Source organism: Lepisosteus oculatus, chromosome 4, assembly GCF_040954835.1.
Source record: "Lepisosteus oculatus isolate fLepOcu1 chromosome 4, fLepOcu1.hap2, whole genome shotgun sequence".
In the NCBI taxonomy this organism is placed as follows: Eukaryota; Metazoa; Chordata; class Actinopteri; order Semionotiformes; family Lepisosteidae; genus Lepisosteus; species Lepisosteus oculatus.
The window spans coordinates 36559710-36585093 of record NC_090699.1 but is presented as its reverse complement, the minus strand read 5'-3'; the positions used below and the strand labels follow the sequence as shown (position 1 = coordinate 36585093).

Here is a 25384-nt window from a genome sequence, read left to right as displayed (position 1 = left end):
ACAAAAATGTCAGTCCCCCAGAGATAAGTCTGAAACAGAGACATCTGCTCAAGTCATAAATGAAAAATTCCTCAGCTTGGAGAGAACAGACATTTCTCCAAAAAAAAACGGAGACACCCTCAGAAATGTGTTCATCAAGCAGAGCCTTCAGACAGTGGCAAAGCTATTCAAACATTATATGAAGAAAATATTTCGAGTGGGGAATCTTGGATGTCCCCAGAGACAGCAACTGGGGGGGCAGGATATTTAGACTGCGATTCATAAAGGAGTAGAAGTTCAGAGCTGAACGGGTGGCGACTGTGAATTGGATTGGTACAGGGGGGTGAATAGTGGAACTGCAAAGGGCCCAGGTGTTTAGACTTGGCTTCTGAAGTATTATAAAAAAAGAAATTACATTTAGTTTGTATACATCTGGAACCACTGAGGAGTGGACACTGAATGCCTTCATGCAGCGATATGGCTTGTCAATCCATGCAAGCTAGGCATTAAGGACATAAATTGTCGAAACATCGAGACAGCATAGTGACCTCTGCTGGGTGCCAATTGCATTCTGTTTTCTCATTGAATCTATTAACAAACTGTGCACTGTTTTGTAACTACTTTTGAAGCTAATTTAAAAACCACCTATGAAGCAAGATGAAAACAGTAACTTATCAACACAGTGGAGACTTTACATAAACTTTAGTTGGCACTGTTGTACTTGTTGTTTATAACCAACATCCAGTGTAATATAGTGCCCACTTAATTTGTTTTTTAAAATATTTTTCTCTTTTTGAAACAGGTTCCTTGTATAGAGAACTTGAACTGCTGTGAACAGCTGTGTTTCTCTGTATTTGGATAAAAACCTATCTAAATATCCAATAAAAAGCCTAGGATACAGCTCAAAGGCCCATTTGAACATAATATTTAAAAGATCAAGTCTATGTTATTTTTAATTTAGCACATTGTTGATAAGTGATACTTTATTTGCTGTCTTCTGGACATTACACACACCTGTGCTCTACTGAAGTCAGATGCTGAACATTTACTTACACTACGGCACAGAAACAATAATTTAAAGATACAATTTATTTAAAAAAAGCTGAAGAATGTATTATTTTTCTTTTCTTTACAATAAGAAACTACATAAAACATAATGATTAACGTTGTCAAGAATTAAAAGTTAACTTTCATATCATATACTGTATGTATTAGTTTGGCTACCAGACTTATTTTTCCTGTTTGTGTTTTAAATGTATAAAAACATTTTTCAAGAGGACAAAACTTGTGTATTGTTATTTTGTTAAAACACTTCCAAAAATGAGTTCAAAAGCAAAATAACCCCTTCCTCCGATCTGTCTGATTGGAGACAGACAAAAGGTCAAACATAAATATTGTCCCCACTATATAAACAACCTGCTCCAACCACAAGGGACAAAACACAATGCCAGAAGGGAGAGGCTAAAAACATTCCATTTGATGGAATTCAGATTTCTTTCAATTAATCTTTCTACATTTGTTAGAAATCAATTAAAAGCATCAGCTTGGCCCATCTAACCCAGTGCAACCAATGAGCCTCACCTGATGCTGATGGCCTGAAGACAAAACGTGGATGCCAACAACGGCCAAGAATACCTCCGACTTTGTTGTCAGAAGAAAGGAAATATTTGGAGTTTTTATTTTGGTCTTGAAACATAAGATTCTTCTGTTTCGGCTTGGTTTTAACGTACACTAATTAAATTACTGAAACCTCTTTTAATGTAACTGCAAACACTATCTAGTAGACAAAAAAAAAACTAAATACAGTGCTTGTGATAAGAAAGTTTTACTCAAATTGCAGAAATTCAAATGAAAATATCCCAGCAAGGATGACAGAGAGACACAATCTAGGCGGAGCATTTCAAGTTTAAATATGTCATACGTGTAATATTCACAAAATTACAACGGCAGGAATAGTAACACAGCACTCCTTTTGTTTTGGCTTCAGATTTTATTTTGAAATGGCCAGAATTCCCTTCACCTTAGAAATGGGCCAAAAACATTAGAAACAGATAAACTATCGAGATGAAGAAGGCCAAAAGCAGCAAAAACCCTTGTTATGCACAAAAAATGTTACTGCACATACTGTACATCACATTGCACATTTATCAAGAACACCATGTAAATGGTTGTACTACAGGAATCCTGTCATACTGTAGTTCCCAACAGGCACAACCGGGTGGGGTTACAAAAAAAGGACTGGCTCTCAGATTCCTTGTCCTGACTGCACAAAGAAAGTATAGATGTTGGGGTGTAGGAATTAATTAGAATGACATAACAGCAACGAAAATCAACCTTTTGTCAACACAATCAACACAACAAAATCAACACAAACCCCCAAATATTGCCTGTTTTAGTACTTTTTGTCCCTTTGTCCTGATGTTATGGGCAACCAGTTGAAAGTTGATGGGACAGGAGGTTAAAATTTTCAATATTAGTGCATTTTAATTGCTGTGATTCACTGCCAAATAATATACCATTGCATTATGTAGTTTCATAGACCTTATGTATTGCATATTGTGCATTACAAAGAATACAATTAATTAACAGCTAAAATGTCAGTTTAGTGACTTCTATGTGAATTCAATAGGCTGTTTAGACCCATATCTTCAAATATCAAAGACAGAAGGGAAAATATGATTATACAATATATTGGAAACTACAAACTAAAGAAACAATCACATAAAACCCTTGCTTCAAACCATCCCCCCAAAAAATAATTTTGAATATGTTCTATTTATTGTGACAACACCAACCATCTAATATGGACAGTGTTTTCCAACTAGCATTTTCAGAAGGACAACCTTTGCAAAATAGAAATTAATTGAGTAATTACCTCTAGAGTAAAAACTACTGAAAATAAAAATAACGCTGGCATATAAAAATACTTTCCATTTCAAAAATAGGAACACACTCTCTAGCACTAGAAACAGGAATCATGACCTAGAAAAATCAGGGAATCTGGCACTTTTACAATTTCACTGCTTACTGGCTCAAGCAAATGACACTGAAGGAATCTGGTTACCATAACAAACATTCTTCATGGGTATATCACTACACTGGACGCCTGGATAGAGAAGCTCAAGTCACTTGCTGTCCAGAGAGATAGAGAAATGGCTTCAGGCAGTTTCAGGCAAAATAAGGGAATGATGTTGAAAGTTTCCACATAAAGTAAAGCAAAATACCAAGGGGGCAGAAGTTGTTACATAGAATTCCTGACATGTGTTGAGAGGTACTTGAGTTAATACAGCTATTTATTTTAAGTACAAGATACTGTAAATGAAAATAACCTAAATGTTAAGGCATTTTGCTTTGTTTTGTTCAGATGCAGCGAAAAAACTAATGAGGCTGCTCTATTATTGATGTAAAGACTAGTAAAAAAATTACTAGGAATAAAAGTCCAACATATATTGGAACACTCAGCGTTATGTTGACCCTGAATAGGAATAAGTGGCTTTTACGTGATGAACACAGGGATGCACTGATGTGTTTGTATAAGATGAGAAATATATTCTAAATATGCATATGGAGTATCTGAATAGAGCAAGGGACATTTTCCCAGTTATTGAACCTCTATTTATGTTGAGGTGGGTAGCTGCGTCAGCATGCGTAGGCTGCAAAGGAACAAGTAATAGGTTTATTCCATGCTGAAAAAAAGAAGAAAGAGAACACAACGTTTCGGCCGTGGAGCCTTCTTCAGGTGTGAGAGAGACAGTGCAATAGGCAAAGGTAAAGTAGCGGGAGAACAAAGGTTGGGAGGGAGGAGGAGTGAGAGGCGGGAGCAGGGGATATCACCCAGACAGCATCTTGTACCTCCTGCAACCTTATTTACTGTATCTCTTGCAGTAAATGCCCAGCCATCTACATTGGAGAAACAGGAAGGAGACTCAGAGACCGCTTCAGAGAACACGTCAGGGCTGTGAAGATTAAAGATATCTCCAAGCCCATTGTTTCTCATTTCACCTCTGACGGCCACAACCACTCTAATCTCTCCGTCTGTGTTCTCAAAGACGGTTTTCCAAACTCATACATCAGAAAGACCACCGAAACTAAAATTATTCTGCAGCCAGGATCACACATTCTCCCTTCCCTTAACGGCAGATTACTGTTCTTTTAAATTTTCTCCATTCATTGGAAGTTTCATTTCACACCTCTCTGCACCCATTCTCACCTCACACCTCTTAATTGGCCTCTCTTTTTGTCCCCTGCTCCCGTCTCTCACTCCTCCTCCCTCCCAACCTTTGTTCTCCCGCTACTTTACCTTTGCCTACTGCCCTGTCTCTCTCACACCTGAAGAAGGCTCCATGGCCGAAACGTTGTGTTCTCTTTCTTCAATTTTCATCATGGAATAAACCTATTACTTGTTCCTCTATTTATGTTGTTTATGTTTATGCAATTAAAAACTTTCAAAACTACATTTTGTGGTTAGTGATTCTTGAAAACTCTTTTTAATTAAATCAGTACTGGTCATACACCATTCACATCACTGGAGTGCAAAGGGAAGCATTATGATTAAGCAGAAATGTCACATATGAAATACAAACAACAATGCTTTACCTGACATTGAAAAATAAAAGGTTCACATAAAATGTAACTCCCTTATTTCATTTCAGATTTCTAAAACTCTCAATGACTCTAAAAATAAATCCACACAACTAACCTGAGACATCTGCCAAGCACAGATTCTTAGAAATTCACAAAAATATTCTAATAAAATCTGATACGTACAGCTATACAGGCAAATAGGAACATGCAAACCTAAAACTTTGGAGACAGAAGTAGTGAGATGAAAAGATTTTAAAAAACTGACAAGGACAGATGACAGTAGCTTCAATATCCACTGAAGCCATTACCAGCTCTCTCATCCTAATGAACATGATGAGGCATAATTTGTATTATTATACTTTTATTAAACTACAATCCAAATTTAATGATTCAAATACCTCTCTTTGTTGCAATAACCAAACTGAAATTCAATTTTTCAACATAGCAATTGCTTTCCAGACCAAGCCTGTTTGCTCCATTATACAGAACTTCAGATATTATTAGTTTTTACTTTGAAAGATGGTCAGGTTTATCATAGTCCCGGTTTTATTACCTGCAAAATGATTTAAAGCATTTCCTCCACGTAACTCTGGAATCAATGAGCCTTGTAATGTTTTTTTTTATTGTAAATACTGACAAACTGACTTTGTCCCTCAGGTTTTTATCAGCTAGCTACCAAAAACATTTTAAATGGACTAAATTATAATAATATTTTGCTATTTCCTATGTGCCCCTTTAGTAGCTGGAAGCTGCCAAACCTGACAGTTTTTGGGCCTTGAGGATTAAATTGAGGGGGAATGAAAGTGTGTTGAAAGATTGAATAACATGTCCCAGATCAGATTTTTCCAAGTCTTCCATCATCTTAAGTCCAGTTTTTGCTTCCAGTTTCATTCAATGACAAGTATATTAAACTAAAAAATAAAAAGCAGTAACTGGGTTCATTTTTCGACAATGAAGTGAGAGTGGGTTCTAAACTGTATTATGGGTAAATGTGATACTAAACATAATGCTGCTTAAAAAAGGGGGACAAAAGTTTACCTGAAGTGTGATACCTTCAGTGCCTTACTCAGAAAGTACCATCTGTATTTTCATGAATATAGTCATTTAAGTTCTTGGAGAGCTTCACAGACTTAAAAGCACGCATACATCTCTGAATACTGTATAGTGATTAAGCTTAGATTAGTTTGGTCTTTTTTCCTTGCAGCTAAAACATTACTCTCTAAGATTTCTGTTTTACTTCTAATTGAAAATTTCAAATGGTAATTAGCAATTTTCACACTAATTAGCAAAAAATAGAACATTAAATCAGGACAACTGCTTCTGATCTTTTAATCATCTTAGAATTTAATTCACACATTAACATGTGCACTTTTTTAGTTTGCTCACCCAATAGATTTTAGACCACATTACACACATTCTGGATCCATACAGTACAGTAGGTTACATAAATAGAACAGCCTGGTGCTGATGCTAAAGAACTGTAACACAGGCAGCATTAGTGAAATGCTAGTTCTAAAACGCATGAAATATCACTGCTATATGTCTATAATTCTCAGATCAACTGAGGCTAAGAAAAATAGAAATGTAAAAAACCTATCCCTCCCAGAAATCTAGGGCCAGCCTCCAGGTCCAGACACAACCAGACACATTCATAGTCATACCACCCTGAATACAGCAAATGTTGTGATCTCTGGGGCCAAACCAATGCAGACCAAGTCTGTAGTTCAATAGAAGACTGTCTGCAAATGCCTTCATCAGAGTACCCTATATACACACAGTCTTGTCTGTACACAGAGTTCAATTCAATCAAAAGTAAACCAAACCGAATTAATTACCATAAGGGCGATTTTCTTTTTCCAGATTTGCCCTGATTGCTTCTCTGTCTAAATAATTGCTAAAAAGCAATTTCCTGTTCTCCTGCTACTAGTAACAACATTTCTGGAAAACATTTGGACGACATAACTGGACTTTAGGAAATAAAGGAGATTTTACTTTAAAATAAGTATTATAATTATCATTATAATCACAAGTATTATTGCACTTGACTATTACACACTACCTTCAAATTATATCCTGAGCAAATTAGGATAGTTTCAAACAAGGAAAGATGTTAAATACTCTGAAAATATGGAAGATAGTTTCAATTCCAATTAGATATCATATATCCATTTTCTATCCTCTTTATCCAATATAGGGTCGCAGGTTAGCTGATGCTTATCCAGGTAATCAAGGCAGGATACATTGTCCATTGCGGAGTGCACAGACACACAGACAACAGAGCCAATTAGCCATAAATAAAATCCTAATTACTGATGCAACACTCAGCTATTCTGGAATAAGGGTAGAAGTTGAAGTATTGTGTAAGGCATACACTGCAATATTTATCTCTATGGACACATTTTTTTAAAAAATAAGACCTTGAAATTAATGCTATGGCCATTTAACCTGTATTTCTGGTGAGATTATGTGTTCCTCTCATTTTAAAGCAAACTGATTGATTAAAGTATATTCACCCAGTCTGGTCCACAATTATTTAGCATACAAAACAAGCCAAGCAGGCAGGCTGGAAAACATCTCAATGGACTAAGCCTTTTTTTTTTGCACTTTTCATAGCTATCGCACTCATTAATAGGCATTGGCTAGTGCCTAACTTAAACTTACAGATAGACAGAGTTGAGAAACCACACTCTGTGTCTACAAAGACGGATGACAAGAACATTGTGCTGTTCGTATTTGGCACTTCGTTCGTTTCTGACATTTGCTCAGGGGCCTAACAAGCCATGTAATGTGCTCAATCTTTCTGCATTAAAGGAGAAGTCTTGGCAGCGTTGGGCTTTCAGAAAGTAAGTCTGTATTTTTTTTAAAAAAAAGCAAACCACGCTCACAGCTCTAAAGTACCAGCGCTATTTAACCCCTCTCATTTTTTTGCTTCTGTGGAATTTCCAAGGCCTCTTGCTTCTTGAGAAGTTGTCTTAATTTTACATTTGGTAAAAAGCAGAAATTTAAGCACACGGGACTCTCTACAATTTTGGGGATTTTGTTCCTCCACACAGACAGAACACAACTTCTGTTTTCACAAGGATGTCTTCCCTGTATATGGCTAACGATCAAATTTTATCTGTTTTCACAGCAAATCTTTTTTGGAGAAAAATTTACTTTTTGACCACACACACTGGGGACCTTGTCTGTATATACCCATTTACAGTATATAGTTCTTTAAGTGTTAATGCAGTGGTATATATACTGTATATATCATTACAGTCCGTACCAATTTCACAGTCATATGATCTCAATTCCATTGTAAAAGCTGATCTTTTCATTTACTACATTGAAATCCAATGAATGCTTTTTGTTTTTTATGCATTTTGTGTTTTCTGGAACTGATTTGTATAGAATTGTAATCAACAGTCAATTAAAAATATTTTTGTCATTTTTATTATAACTATATAGCTCTTTATTTCATGTTGTACTGTATATATACTGTATAAAATTTGCTAAAGCATATGAAACACAAACATCCACTGTAAGCAATTGATCTTCCTCCATGGGACAGAATTGATCTGTAGTATTTTTTAACTGTGTTTTATTTTGGGTTGTTTTTCCCCATCATTGCAGAGAAAGTCTGGTACTACTGATTTTACAGGCAAAATTTGTCCGTTAAATCTGAAGTCCGTTAAAGTGAAGTCTGTTAAACTTAGGGCTTACTATAAATTTTGCTTGCTGTTGGTGACATACAGTACTCTGTCATATGACCTATAATGTTTTATTCCTGCTTATAAAAACACCAGTAAAGGCGTTGTTATAGTTTTGGATGTTGGAGGAGAGAAGCATCCCCACCTCGTAAAGCTGGTTTGGCACTCTCTGACAATTCCATTGAACTTCGCTGATGCAGATGTAGACAGAGCCTTGTCTAAACACAGACAGATATGTTCACCACACCAACAGAATGGCGAAAGAAGCCATTGCAGAATGATCTGTACTCCGTCCATGCTGAAAATACTGTGACCTGCTATTAACAAATATTTCTGAACAGTTGCATGTTAAAGGCAACAGAAACAAAAAAAAGTGTTTACAATTCAATTTCATATTTAGATGTTGATACAACTTCATGCAATTTAATATTTAAACTTTGTAATCTATGTAATTCAGCCATTTTTAAACGATTTGATTGTGAAATTTCCAACAAATACACATTTGAATTTGATAGGCTCTAATTATACCTATGTATGTACATATAGAGAGCATGAAAAATTAAACATACCGGAACACTTCTGAAATGTACATTTTCTTACCTAGCTCTTAATTACTGTATGGATTAACACCTACAGTATTTGCATTATTTGCAGTCATTAAGATTTACTGCCTGATACTGTATGCTTGCTACCACAAACTTTTTAAAAGCTCTCCAAATACACACATTTAATTACTGATACTGAAAAATATATATGTGCTTAATGCACCAACACATAGAATTTGAGGATATCTTTGTTTCAAATAAAAATGTTCCATATTTATTGCCATATTCACTTTGTGAGGGGCAACCTACCCAATTTTTATTTTCAAACTAGTTTTTACTATATGGCTTGCCTCCAGAAGAATAACAAAGGGACTCTCGATTGGCTTCTTTAGTACTCAGGTAATAGATTTTAGGATGCTTCACTCCACAGCTGTTGTCAAGAGCTACTGCATTGCAGGGGATGGACTTTCTAAAACATCTGGCACTGCCTGTGAATCTGTATTTGTTAGTTGCTGTGTCTGTCTCTCAGCTCACACTTCAGCTCTATGTTTCCATGCGGGAATGTAGTGTGAATTGAGATGATCTAGAAACTACTGCTGCTTAAGTAGCAAACAACAAAAAATGTATGAACACATCAACATCCAATTCCCCAAAATGACATTTCTAAAGAAAATGACAAGATAGCAATTGTTGCTTCTGTGTTTCATGGGTTTAATCGGTTAAGAGTTCAAACTTCTTGCTCCACGAAGTACACTTTTGACAGAAGTGAGTCTCATGCTATTGACACTTAAATTATGTAATATTTCTGTGCTACCTGCCTAGTCATTTTTCGAGCTGAAGGACTGACAACAGTGTGCTTCTATGTGTAAAAAAGCAACTCCAGTGTATCAGTGTATCTTCCAATTTCTGTCACATTGCCAACAATAACCTTAATAAATTACATGGATGTTTTCGTTTCCTGCTGCAGTTCTTAGGATGCTGAAGGACAAATGTGAAAAAAGAGGATGCCTGTTTTTGCTGCAGTACAGCATGTACTCCCATCTGAATCACATTAGTAGATATTTTAATATTTTGTTTACAAGCAAGATAAGTCTTTCAGAACAGGCTGTGCTACTGATTCACAGTGCTCACATCTATGCCATTGCAATTAGCACACTGTTTGAAAGTGAAACAGTAAAAATAAAAGGATAGTTTTTCTGCTGGCTGAGACAATGGAATGCTGCTCAAACATTAGAGATGACTATAAATCAAAAACACATGAATTGGTAGCATTTACTTGTATATAGTGTTTCAAATGGTGCTGCTGAGTCAAGAGAATTTAAGGACTTTCACAGCACACTGAGCCTAAAGACAAGGCATGCTGTATATGAGGCCCAACGTAGTCTCTCACAAATAAAATGGAAAACATGACATATCTGTGAAATACCATAAGAGAACATGACTAAGCTTTCTGCTCCCATTCTGTTCAGCCAGTACAAGGGCTCTGAAGTCCACAGTGTACTTGTGCTTTAATGTCAGTTTCTTTCCAAGAGATATTAAACTGAATTGAGCCAAGTACAAGCTTTTGTACGCACTACGAAAAAATAAGATAATGTACTGTACATCTTTCTGCTGGGAAATGTCAAAATGTGTTAAAGAAACAGTATATTATTAATTTACATAAATATCATAATGTAGAACTATCTATCCATATAACGTTTTTTAATTAAGTATGAGCACATACTGTACTATTTAACTATAAAATCAGTCGATTTATTTATCTAAAATCAGCCAAATTTCACAAAACCATGAAAATACTGTACGTTTGAATCTTATAAACAGTTTGTCTCCTACCAGATCATCAATTTAAAAAAACACTGAACAATGTGATTTGCCTTGAAATGTGTGCTTACATTTTCACTGAATGTTACTGGAAAGGAGGAATTCCATTCTCCATTGCTGTCAAAAGCTGAAAATGAAAACTGCATATGTCGCAAGACATGATAATGAAGCTAAACTGATGATACTGCTGACTGTGGAAAATCTGCAGTGCACTGAGCCTTTGGTTAGGTCTAATGGCTAAAGCACTCCACACTGCAGTAGATATTTGTAAAAGCAGAGAGCAGAGAAAGTCAACAGATGTTTGGCATAGACATCAAAGCTGGAGTATTCTTCATACAACCCCCTTTCCAGGGAAGAGACTGGCAAGAAATCTTTATTTTACATTTTTTAGTGGAGAAAAATAGATACTCCATTTTTCAGGAAGGCATAGATGCAATTTGTTTCAACTTCCCACCATGTGTGAATAGCTATATGAAAAATAATCATTCTTCATACTGTATAGTCTATAATGTACAACAGCTTTGTTACCGACAGCGGAGTGGGGAGCTGCCATCTTGGCTTCACATTCACTAAATTTCCATATTTACAAAGAGAAAACTGCAATAAGGGAAAAAAACAGTCATTTTAAAAAACATTTTGCTTTCAAAACCATTTAAGATTAAAAATCATATGATGCCCACAGAACACATAAATGGAAACCAGGTCTGTGGAAATTCATTAAAGTTTAAACCAACATTCAGTTTCCAGTTCTTTTAATACAGTTTGATATAAAGAGACATATTAAAAAATAAATCTGAATTTACTACTCATTAGCAGCTTTCAGACAATGGAAATTAAAATGGTAGGTTTTAATTGTCCTGACACCCCCTTAAGTTTCTTGCTATTAATTAATTAATTTTGGATTTATACAAAGCATTTTCATCCTGTGACATGAGGCAGCCATTATGAACCAGCAGACCCGCAGCACAGTATATCAGGTAGGAATGAGAGACAGTGATTCGTCAATTGCAGAATGCATAATCTCCAGGTGACATTTAGCAAGAACACCAGGTTTAACATTCCGCACTGAAAAGTCAAAAGTTAAAAAAAAAGATCAGGACTTGTTTCACGTCTCATACATAGGACAGCATCTCTTAAAGCACAGGGTTCTAGGTTGCTATAGTGAGGCATTTTGTTTTTGGAAAAAAAAAACAGTAACCTCATTTCCAGAGTAAAAATTGTTATTTACTGGTCTACCGACAACATTTACAGCAGCAGTCTGGTGTTCCCCAGATATTGTAATGTATATTGTAATGACCAGGCACGGCCTTGCTTAGCTTTAGGAATCTGACAAAATCAGGCTACAAGATGGTAATGCTGTTTCCTGGGCTAGTTGTAAGTAGGTGCTCACTTGGCCTTTCCTCCAAAATTTTTAGGGATAAATAAAGGAAGTGGAAACATGGCCTATTAATGATACATTAACTTGCTGTTTTCTTGAGCACATCCCCCTAGGCTAATTTCATTCTTCATGGAAATGGATTTGAATTATTTTAGCATCCATAAAGTATCTATTACTTTTGGATTAGTCAGTTTTCATGTTCTGTCCCCCTCCCCCCATTGAGTGCACCCCTTTCTACAATAAAACTGCAATTCCATTGGCCCTGCTTTTGAATTTTAAGCCATTCATACACATCATTCTGGCCAATGAACAGGACGTTTTGGACTGCTCCATACAGCAGAAGTTATTTTATATCCATGCTTTATTTTTATTTAAAACAAAATTACATTGCTTAGAATTGTATAATGTAACACAGGGCTGAAAAGCAACTATATATCCCTTGTTGAATCTCAGCTCTTTCAGGTTTCATAAAACATTGGATAAAGTTACCTTGATTGCTCGATACCAATGAAAGGTGATATTGCTATATGTGATTTACTGATTAACTGTTATGTGCAAGCCATCCTTAACATCCTTTTTGCTAATAAGAGGGTATTCCCAATGTTCTCTTTGCCCCTGGCTCATTGAATCAGGCTGTTTTCTTTGTCTTTGCACAAGGACAAGACTATAGCTCAGCTGGCCAGGGGTGGAAAATTCAGGCTTTCCTTTTTAGCAGGGGACATTCCTAGAGTTCATATGGCCCATACTAACAATTTAAAGCTGATTCTAAAATGGATTCAGTGCCAAGATACATCAAGTCCAGTCGGGAAAGATTCAAAACAGATTTCTAAAAGGGTTGTTTGGCTAGGGTGGCAAGGTCAATCCAGCATTGAACTTGCAAGGGGGAATAATATTTCTAATTCTTTTTGTTGAACACTGCGAGCTAAATTTAAAACGTCTTGGACATGTAAAAGCAATGTAAACTACAACATTTACCTTTCAGGCTACCGAACACTTTAGCACACACATGTTAGTCTTATTACTCTTTTTATTACTATCCTTCACCTCTCTGCTCAGGAAGCATATTTCTGGAGTATCCATTATAAAAAGAACACCAATTGTTTTTTAAACTAAGTTTTGGCGCAAATCATTTTTTTCCATATTTTTCCTTGACTACTGATATGTATTTGGAGTGCCAGAATCTCCTTCCATTTGGCAAATCCTTCTCTCATCTCAATTGTGGAATTTTACCAATACTGGCTCCAGAAGTGGTAAACTCTCAGTAAACAAGGATTTGAGTCAGTGGTTAAAGCAGTTTATTACAGAAAGGAAGCACTGAAAACAGAAGCACTGTCTGTTATGCAGTAATCAGTTGCTGATGTGGAAATGGGTATTCAGCATTACCATATTAAACGCAGCTCGAACACTGAAAATGTCAGACCAGAAACGACTGTGTAATTCAGCATTTCCCCCAGGTCATAAAGTCGTAGCCTTAAAATTCAAGAAACTTTACAATGCCAAATTAAACCTATAAGGTTATGACTTTTAAATTGAGAATATATGGGATGCATACAGAGACAACATTAAATACTGCTGTTGTGCACCGAGCATACAAACACCTGTTCGAATCATTGTGTGATTCAGATGTAGTTTAGGGACTAAACGTGTGTTGCTATTGCTGCTTAGGAGTGAATGAATGTAACAAACTACAGCTTGTACCACAAATGAGATATTTTATAAATCCATAATATAAATGCAGGCATTTATATTAAAGAAGAGACGACACATTGCTGTCACAATAAAAAATGAAACCTATGAATTTATACAGTATTACTGCATATATCTATGCATTAAACATGATTAAGACTAACTGCTGGTATGTGCAGACGCTCATAGGCCAAATGCACCACAAGAAAATGCCATCACTAATGGGACTATCAGATGAACTCATCTGCAATAGTGAATATTATAGGATATTTGAGCACCAGAACCACATTTTACAAAGACTGATCCAAGTACACTCAGGACGAAAGAAAAACAGTTGTTGATTTAATTTTTTTCGTTTGGGTTTTAAGAAAGAAATGTCAGATCAGTTTCATATCTTTATCCAAGAAAATGTCTTTTTCAGTTCATTTTCAATGTAATGCTTTCTCCAGAAATGCAGGTATGTTCCAATCCAAAGAAACAATGGGTTAAACCTTGATCAGGGTTATGCCAAGGTCTGGGCTTATGTGAGGATCTGGCTCAGTCTCTCTTAGTTTTAATAGTTCTGGCGCTGACACAATTCAGTCCCTTATAAATTGTTTTTGAATAGATGGTAACTCATAAATCCCTATAGATTTGTAAGAAAAATAAATACCCTGGGCTAAATGCATTCACATTGCATCAAATCAGTCTTACTGCCTTCTTCCTTTACGTTTTGTTTTAAGAAACAACCCCGGATTGTTTCTTAAGGGCTTTTAAAGTGGTATATATGAAAAGTGAGTACATGTGCAAAATAAATAGATAAAACTACTATGCTGTCACAGTTTCCTTTTCTTAAACGCTAGTCTAACTTATTTTTTCAGAAAATAACAAAGTATCTCATGAGCAAACTTAAATTAATTTTTACTTAAGTTAGAGCATATATAAACAGATCAACATTGTTAGAGTCACTACAGGGACAAGTTCAAGAAGCTGCCAAATAACAATAAATGGATGCTGGAAATAGGGGGGAGATCCAAAGTTTTTTTTTTCCTTGCACCTGGGCTTGTTTTAATTGGCATCAACTGTAAGAATTATGTCACTAATGTTCCAGCTAAACCTACCTCCTGCCTAGCACTGAGGTGTTTCACTTTGAGCATCTCTTTACAATAAGCTTAACGTTTTGGCAACACAGCATTTTTTAACATTAAAATTATTTAAATGTCTTTAAATATTTGAAAAGTTTCTCCATTCTCTCACCCCTGGTGAGTGCTTGAAACCTATGTTTTCTTTAACTTAAGTGCCCCTACTGAATGCAAATTCCAGTCCTGCCATTTTCCATTTGTAGAAAACCGATGACGTCACTGTTATTGCATATTTCTAAGTGCCAAAACCCCAACAATGTCTACAGTAAACCATAATTTGGGGCTATGTAACACTCAAACCATACATTTTTAAGTCAAATATACTAGGGTGCACACCTCCATCTCTTCTCATCATGTCATGACTCTCTGAATGTTGCCGAAAAGGCTTTGGTGTGGTAATAAACTATGGGCCTAGAGTGCTTAATTTTACACTTCTACAAAGTCACGTGTGGTCTTTTTAATGTGTTTGTCTTAAGCCAAAACACATTACCATTTAAAACACAAGGGAGCATAAATAACAATTTAATAAATCTTCAAGATTTTATTTGTTGTATTTCTAGTGTGCAGTTATTGTACTTATTTGTATTAGGATTGACAGTGATTTCATGTTAAATAAAGTCTAAGCCCTGGAAGAAGGGAGTAACAACAAATGGTACAATTTGGGGTAACAGCCACATCATCTAACACTGTCAAGTTGTTCAGGACCAGAGCATTTTCCATTTTGTTGTGTTGTTAGATAGTCTGAAGGAGGGTTGACTTGCTGTTCTTATCATTGTAACAAAAGCTTTCCAGTTATCCTCAAAGTAAAAGGTCAAATACTGTACACATTAAATACAATTTGACACATTTTAAGAGACTCATTGAACTTTAAAGTGTAGCTGTCCTCTAGATTTCTAAAACATTTCTAAAAGGACATTTTCACACACTGCATGTAATCACTATTTAATCACTATGGTAGTTTTTGCACAAACTTATACACTAGGAGAAAAAAATATTAAGTACAATTCTGGTTATATAAATGTATTTAAAAATGATTTTCTGTCTGATGTTCTGCACTAAACAGACATTAATTAACATCCCTTTTAATAAACATCTATCCATTAAAGGTAACGTTCCATATTTATTGACTTATTACTATTTCCACAGATTATCAATTTTCCTCAGTTTTTCTCTGCTTCCCCTCACTCTACTTATCTTATCTCTAACATTACTAATGATCTTCAACTTTTTCACTTTCTCATGTGTCTTGCCAGGATAAACAGCTTATATGCAAGCCAAGGGATACAGAGGTCAAATATTATGCCTCACCACCTCATTCACTGTGTATACCAGCGAAACAAATATACAAAATCACACTGACATACAAAAAGCAATAAAGTACAATTTTCCTCATCGTGCTCCTGGTAACATTTTGACCATTCTCTTATTCTATACTAAGGTTATATGGATACTTATAATCATTGCAAAATACAACAAAACTGCTCAAGGTTAATGGCAATTAACAATTAGCTTGACAAGCCAAATGACCCAATAAATTTATAGTAAAAAATATTCAAAGATGAAGAAAGACAAAGAAGGGCTGTTTATCACATCCAAACTCTCACAAATTTCCTCCAAAAATCTAGAAACTATAGTCTTATACAAGCTATTGCACACTTCAACTTGGGAATGCAATGATATAAAATGAAAATCTGAATTTTGGAGTTTTGGAGAATTGACAACACTATGTTGAAATATTTTACCCAGCTTGCCCAGCATTCAAAAGCCAGCAGAAAAAAATGGGAAACCTGCACATCTAATGGAAATCACATGTTTCTGCTCCCCCTCATTCTACCTACTATAAGTTATTTTCAATTTTCTTCAGTCTCATCCATCAGAATATAGAGCAGATTGACAAAGCCAAGGGACAAAGAGGCTGAATATTAAGCTTCGCATTGCATTCACTGTGCCTTAAAAACAAAAAAGCAACCCAAACTGTTTGTAGGCCACAATGAAGTACAAATTAAAGTATCCCATAAAGATGAGGAAATCATAGTTAATTTGCATTTACAGCTGTAACACAGGGGAGCACAGAAAAAACATTAAATTGTACAAATATCTCTCACTTTGTTCTGTGTGTATCTTATCTCAAAGTAAACAATGGGAGAGTGGAGGCAAGGCTCAAGGTGCACTAATATTATTTCCTTCATAAGACCTTACTGAAACCATTGAAATAAACAAAGGTTTACTGTAGTCCAGCCATATTTATTACTGTAGCCATATGCTGAACAGCTAGCATAATATACAAGGTTTCAGGAGAATTATGGCACCTGGAGAAACATCAGTGTGTTAGCAGTGCATACAGGTTTATACATAATTCTTCCAAACTGGTGGCACAAGATGCTTTTAAAACTGTTTTGACAAATTGAGGTCTTAGCATGAAGTTGCTTCTGGCTTATGCAGGTGAAGCCAATTCATAAAGCAGTCTGCAGTCCAGTCTGTTAATCAGTGGTTCCATCCAAAATAACTAGGGCACCACTAAATACTGTACAAATTCAGACATTTAGAAATTAAGACCCCATAATTTGTTTAAAAAGCTGAGTGCAGGCTGTTCTACCTTGAACATTCGCTTTCAACCTTTCATTCAAGAGATAAAAAAGATTAATCTTTACTACGGAGCAAAGGGAAGATTTCACTTTTCTTACATACCTGATGAATCTGTCGCAATATACTTTTTTATTAGCAGTTATTGACTTACCCTTACTTTAACCATATTGTGCTTGCTTTAGGGGTTTTCACTGTTCTCTAAGTTGTTAATTTTAATGACTTACAGTACAACAGCTGCATTTCTCTAGACCAGTATTATTTATCCTTACACTAATTCTAAGTGTGGTTTTCCCCTAGGTATGCCGCTTTTATTACCCTTTCTAACTACAATAAAAAGTATCCTGCAAAAGACTGAGAGTGACTAGTCTGAGAGCGTAGTCCAGTTATGGGGCTCAGTATTAACCCTTCATGTGCTTAACTAGTAGGAAAATCTATCTGGCCCCCACTTTTCCAGCAGTAAATATTGAAGAAGCCTGCATGTAGAATCCAATCAGAAATTCCATCCCTCTTCCACATTACAAACCTTGAGCTAAATAGTGACTTTTTTGTTTACATTGGCTTCTTGCTACTACACAAAAAAAACCTGCCACCGTGTCCTGGGTGTGGAGTTTTTGAGTCAGGTGGGATAACGTTTTGATTAATGTGGGCAAATGTTGAACTAGTTCAAGTAGGTAGCTGTGTCAGCATTCATAGGCTGCAAAGGAACAAGTAAAGGTTTATTCCATGCTGAAAAGAGAAGAAAAGAAACACGTTTCAGAAGAAGGCTCCGCAGCCAAAAAGTTGTGTTTCTTTTTTTTCTCTTTCCAGGATGGAATAATTCTTATAAATGTTGAACTTGTTTGTTTTGTCGAGAAAGAACATTTGCTGTTTTGTCATTTAACTGATATTTGAAAAAAGCCAACCTTTTCCACCCAAGATGATGAACCAGAAAACCAAATGCATTTCAGGAATGCAATCAAAAACTGGGGTCAGTAAAGGACTGAAAACAATTTTGAAAACAATTTCCAGAAAGGAAGTTAAATGTTTAAAAGACAATGCAAATCATATCTTAAAATAGCTTCCCCGTGTGCTAATATTCCAGCTGCTGTACAAATTAATGAGGTTCTTGAGAACACTTCAAAGAAATCATGTTTAATAAGCTTTGCTAAGGCCCCAAGATATGGAGTTTCACTTGCAGACTGACATGAAACAAGACGTATCTTGCTTTCCTAATTCTAGTCTTTCTCTAACGAGGAGGTACAGGAATGATGAGGTGGAGTTACATAGATTAAAACATGATTATATAGTATTTGGATTTGAATTTCAAACACTTTAATTACATTCTTTTCTAGACCTGAGCTTTTGTGTTTTGTTGTAAACTTTTCCCTATTTTAAGATGTATGTTAAAAAGGGAAGATTGTAACACTGTAATACAGCTCTGAAAACACAGGTGTCTAAGAGTATTAAGTAATACAACCTAATCTGACTGCACTGTAACTTAAGCAGATGTTTAATGAACCATATAGTGTATGCTTTCATGAACAATGTTCATACTGGCTAACATTTTAGGGATAAGGGGTTGCAAAATTACACTTCATATCTGGTTAATAAGCCAGTTAATATACAGTAATTATTACAGACAGAATAAGATTTAATCAATCTAAAAATCTAAATAAACCATCTAATCCAAGATTTAGAGTTTGATTATTGGCATTTTCATGTCACTACATCAATACTTTATTAATATATTCCTTGGAATACAATAATTGAGAAACGGAATCTGAAAACCTTAATAAAAAGTGTTATCTTATTTTGTTAGTAAACTGAAATTGTTCCATATTTTTCTGTTTTTCATTTTCCCATGCCTGGTTTTCCTGTATCACAATTTTATGTTTCTTCCAGGGAAAGTCTCTGAATAGCAACATATGGCTTCATAATTGACAGTAACAATTCACAGCAGCTTTTGATCAGCACAACATACTGTAGCATTCAAATAATGAAGCCAGTGGCCAATCTTAATGTTTTCTCTTTGGAAGGCACATTTTTTTCATATGAAGCTGCAGCTACATCCCAAATACAAACAGTCTTCCAAACATTGTTGGACACAAGACAACCGGACTGTATACAAAACATAAAAAGCCTAAGGGAAAACTAATTTAAATTCTAGAAACCATAGCAAGTAGGAAGGAATTACGAAGAGAGACAAAGAGAGAGATCCTCAATTCCTGAAAAAAATACTGACTGTAGAAAACGTTAGAGCTGGTGGTTAAATTCATCCAAAAATGCAACTAATGAAAACCTAGATTTACTCTGAACTATGAAAATTGCTGAGCAATCTTATACTGGTTCTTGCTTACAAAAAACATGCTTCACAAACCTGCTTTCTGTGGCTAGTCTGCCCATGCATAATGATTGTAAAAACACAGTTCAGCAAACAGAGGAGTGCAATATTGCTCATATATATAAAAATATCACTGCAAATAAAATCCTAAAAGGTTGCTAGGTAATGACTGAAAATCTTCAGCTACGATGACGATGAAAAGAAAGTGTTTCTACATGAAAAAAAAATACCCACTATCTTGCACAGAGTAGTAGGACCAGAAACAAAAAAATACTGGCCGTAAAGTTTTTAAAACAGTTGAGAAATACATTTTACTTGAAACAAAAGACAAATGAAGAGTGAATCTAAAATTGTAGCAACCCAGACACACACATAGTGAGACATGGAAATAATAAACTTGGTTGAAAATGTCATCAGGCTTTAAACTCAAGAGTTTACTTTGAGAGTTTACTCTGAAAGTTACTTACAGGGTTTTCTTACTGTGGTAAGAGAGTTGAAAGGCGTTTAATGATGTGACCTTAACAGAACTTCTATTTTTATGTGCAAATAGCACCTTTTTCAAATTAAAGGTAAATTAGGTGTTTTAATTGTAGATCTTTTGGGCCTACCAAGCAATAAAATGCAGCAATTCACAAAGGAACAATACAGACTAATAAATAGGCAATAACACACTTCCTTTTACCAAATATCTGCATAGCTCTAATCGCTGTATATCAGCAAAACGCCTTTGTTTAGCACATAGAATGAAAAAGAATAGGCTAAAATTAGGCAGCTTCTTTACTCTGCCTTTTTATTAAGAACACAGTTATTGATGGTATCAGTAGCCATGGAATACAAGCTGCTTCCACACAATTCCAAAGTGTCCTTCTTTCCATTAAAGTAATCTTGATAATTAATATACAAGTCTAGGAGACATTCTTGCTGCAAAAGGCAACGCTCTGGCCTCTAGCCTAAACCAACAGGGGGAAAAAAAGGCATGGATTGTTGGCCAAAGTGAGCCCCCAGATGGAGCTAATGCACAGCTTCAGGATTGCGGATCGTGGAAAAGGGAAGGGGGGGGGGGGGGGGGGGGGGGGGGTTGTTTATAGACAAGGGAGAGCAATAAGAGGACTGAATGTGCAGCACAGCAATAAGAAGATGATTGTTTGGGGGGTACTCACCACTCTCGTTCTTCTCTATTACATCCACCACCTCTCCGGCCTGCAGGCTGATCTCTGAGTTCTCCTGTTTCTCATAGTTGGCCACCACCACATACTGCTCCAGCACCATGGGATCTGAGTTGTCGGCTCCTGGGGAGGGGAAAAAGCAAGCCGTCAGCCAGCTTCCAGCCATGGCTCCCCGCGAGCGACCACCGGGCACCCGACACGCCATAGGCCAATTCGTCAGTGGACCCCAGCCAATCAGAACAGAACCTCGGCTCAATGCATATTCCCAGGCGTCTGGCCATATAGCTGAATCGTCCTCTGGCCCACACTGAAGCACAGAGGAACATTTGAAGAAAGAAAAGAAAAAAGGGTGAAGCGTTGAATTATCTGGGATTCTTTAGCTAAAGGGGTTCCATGTTGGCAGTTTGGCCTCCTCCATAGTCCAATGGGTGGCAGAGAGAAAAAGAAAGAGGGAGCCACAGACAGCTGGGGATGTGACTCTGGAATGGAAGAAAAGAAAAGTTTCCCCTGGAAAATAAACAGCCTGCTAAAAGGCTCCTTCTCCTTTCCGAGGCTGGAGCTGGAAAGCGAGTGGGGGGTTGTGTACGCCAATCATAAGAGTCTACACTACAGCCCTTAAATAGAAACATATGAGTGGGACGGAGTTCTAGAGAGAGAGGCTGGGCCTCTGTTTATATGAAACACAAGAGGAAAGCATTTTACTCGGGTTAGCCAGTTGAGGGCTTTTTTTCCGTTTCATTTTTAACCTTTTGAGTGCTGGGAATTGATCTAGCCAGTTTTTGTTCTTCATTGTTACAACTCTAAGATCAGTAGCTGTTTTTTTCAGATAATAACAAAGGACCTGTAGGATATTCAAAGGATTTTTCTATGCTTGAAGAGGTCTTGTCTGCACACTGGAGGTTTGAAGGAATGGATAAAGACCCACTGTGAAGCAGACTAGTGACAACTGGGGTGAAGGCGCACCTTCGTAATCTAAAATAACTCAAATATGACAGCCTGAGATTTGGATCTTATTTCTATATTTCTATATTTAATAACTTGCAACAAAGCTTGTTCTTAAATTTAGTTATCTAGCGATCCGAGCAAAAGAACATCAAGTGCAGCAAAAGTAATGCTCATATTAAATCTGCATCAATATATTCCTAAAACAACACAAACAGTTTTCACGTACTTTATGTGGGAAAACTTCAAAATGTGTGAATTGCATCAAAATGTCTTCAAAATATATACTTTACCTAGAGAGAATACAAAAGAAGTCCAGGACTGCACATGTGAGATAATTGTTGAGAAAATTATTGAAGCTTGTGAAAATTCAATTCCCTTCAGCTTGGGTTAAAAAAGTGTCCTACTCGTCTAAACACTTATTATAAATACCACAAGAAGTCACACATTGGGCTACATCAGGGTTAAGACAAGCCACAAACTGGGCACAAATATTAGGATCCAAATATTTTCCATTTGGGCTGGGATTTGAAATGTCCTGTTAACAAGACAAACACTAAGCTAAGCGGCAGAAAGAAGGGAGACAGCTCCCCTTTAGTGGTACAGTATATCAAACATCCTGTAGACCTCTCTGACCCTACCTCAGGTCTCTACCTCAATAGGAGGGAAATGTGCCTTAGTCATTTTAAAGTAGGGTAAAAAAAAAAATCAATACCACAGTTCCACTTTCTTTCCCATAATTCAAAACTATTTCAATAATAATAATACATCATAGTAACAACGATATGTTGCAAAGTACCAGGATGTTCAATAAGAAGACAGAGAAAAGATTAAAAGATCCTTTTAAAAAGGATCTGCTTGGAATATGTTAGATCTAGATTTCTGGCTCCAGGAGCCAGGCTTTGTAAAGTAGCTTGTGGAAAAATGTGTTCATTTACCAAACACTGATGATTAGCTTAGATTTTATACTTAAGAAAGGCGATTGAGAACATTTACAATTACCACAGGGTTTTTAGTGGGGTAATTAGTATTACAGATCTTACTCGAGGAGACAACAGCCGTGTTGCAACCACAAGGTTAGGTGTTTAGAGCCTTACTTTCCTCTGTCGTTAGTCACCACTAGACGGCAACTGCTCTCCCATTTTCCAAACACTACCATACATCTAACAGCCAACTGCAGAAACATCAAGAGAGTTAGGCCCCTGTTCAACCTCTTCACAACAGCAAAGTTGTGTGAGTTGTGTAGTCTTTATCACGCACAACAGCCTCATCAATCAGGATTACCTCATCAATAAAAAATCCTGGCAACAAAACTACTTACTAGCTTGGAATTTCTCACATTGAAAACCCAGCAGCTTTCTCATCATCATCTTACTATACATCTAGTCTATTACTCAGACTTTTCACGTAAACTTAAAGTTGTTTTTTTAGAAAAAGGAAGGCCCCATCATTTCCTTATCTGAAATCCATAATGATGCATCTATGGGACTGGATGCTATTTATTAGTCCAAAGGCTAATTTAAGTATTCATTCATGAAAACAGAGGTGTTTTTCATCAGTAGGAGCAGAAAGTTGAACATACTGTATTAACATCTACGTATTTTGTCCACATAAAATTATTGAGAATAGGATGAGGTCAGTGCTTAAGAATGGTTTTGAGTACAATGTGCCAGACACTATGAAATGTCTCCAGGGAGAGAACCTGAGATCTTTCAGTCCAAAAAAGCCAATTCCAGCCACTCTTTAATTAGTCGTGTGTCACCCTATTTAGACTGGCAGAGTTCTCACAGACACAAGCCTCCTGAGAAAACCATGTCTGTTATAAGAAGCCCAGGAAAATAAAAAGCCCAAACAAAACTGCCTGTGGTGGATTTATAAACTCTGCTACAAAGGCAAGCTCAAAACGTGGCCAGCAAATTAATGCACAGGCAGCAGTAAACTTCACACAACAGAGGGGCACAGCTTTGACATTTTATTTTGATTTACATTTACACAAATAAACAGCTGCTGTCACTTTTAATTTCCAATTCTTTCATATTTACACTTTTGCAGTGTAAATTTTAAATTGTTAGCTTTCCACATAGAAGAATGACTCAGCTTCCTTGAATGGCATTCATTATTTTTTAGTCCAAATCTACCAAGCACTTTGAACACATTATTTTTATTGACCCTTCTGTTGTTTTTATCTTCAGGACTGCAGTCATACTACACTGGCATGTCGCAACGGAATCTCCAAGCAAAAGGATTATGCTTAAAGCACGGTTTTTGATCAAAGAACAACTACAATTACAAAGCTTTTTAGTCAAAACAAATAATTAATTGGACTCAGTCTTTGGTAATCGTAAAATAACAACTATAACTACGTCACCATTTTTAAAGACTAATAACTTTGATTATTACAAGTTAACATTTCAAAGGCTTTACAATTTTACAGTATTTGACCACAACCTGGGTGCCAAGTCACATTTTAGAAAAAAAACATGAGAAACAGAAGATTATAAACAATGTGTAATAATACTGGACCTTCAAAGTACCTCTTTCCTATTATGGGCACTCTGAATTCGAAAAGTACATTCCTCTTTCTATACAGCCACAAAAGATTGTAAATTGAGTTAAATATATTTTGACCAGAACTGTCTAATGACAAGAAGGTTCTTCATAAAATCTATAAAATCTCATCATGGCTAATGTCTCTAGCCCTATGCTTACATTTAATTTCTGTGAATTTTTCAAATTATTAGTTATAAATCTATTTTCTGCTAACCCTAGACTGTCAGTCTTTATGGTGGCAATCTGCTTTTTTGGTCAAAAGAATTCAACAACGTGGGAGAACGTAAATTATCGTCACAGCTGACCTGCACCTAGGCCTGTACGGACAGATAGTAAAGGAAAACATCTGCCTCACTCGTAAGACTTGATGGTGTATTTTACTGCAAGCCTTCTTTCACATCGGCCATCTGTTTCATACACAACCACAATATTTGCCTGTCGCCATTACATATTAAAATTCCATGCACTATTAATCCATTCACAGGTGGCTATAGAAACAGTCTCTTTGGCAGGAGAACGGAAACAGTCTTTGATGTGAATAATAAGCAATTGATGTTTTTTGATCATTTTCACCCCCCACAAGAGAAGTTTAATATTATATCAACGTATAAAGCACAGCTAGAGTCAAAACTTTAAATGCATTACATTCAAATCATAAATGCTACAAAACTCTCTTTACATGTAAGTAGCTTTTTTTGACCTATTACCACATGACTCTGTTTTCTGCCTAGAAGAAATTAGGAAGGATTCAGCTTTTCCAGAAAATGCAGCTTATGTTGGGCTTCTCAAAATCATTTGGAAGCTGAGTGAGTGAGAGAAGCAAAAGCCGACGGACATGTTTGTATTCCCACTGCACTCGATCCCTTCTATCCTCTCTTTCAGAAAAAGAGAGCACCTTCGAAGACTTAAGAATGTAAGATGGTCACAGTCAAGCGGAGGCCACTGGGCCCATCTAGCCCATTAGACAGTTAGCAGTTAATTGATCTGAGGATCTCATCCAGCCACTTCTTGAAA

General features: G+C 36.2%; 1 protein-coding gene across 3 annotated transcripts in view; it reads right to left on the bottom strand.

The window, feature by feature from the left end:
• The window catches only part of sh3pxd2aa (SH3 and PX domains 2Aa), a 143733-nt gene that overhangs the window by 28900 nt on the left and 89449 nt on the right, over window positions 1-25384 (bottom strand). For all 3 annotated transcript variants that reach the window (XM_015347566.2, XM_015347564.2, XM_006630757.3), the window contains one exon: window positions 20873-21001. In XM_015347566.2, coding sequence (XP_015203052.1) covers window positions 20873-21001 — 129 coding nt within the window. The remainder of the gene's footprint in view (window positions 1-20872; window positions 21002-25384) is intronic.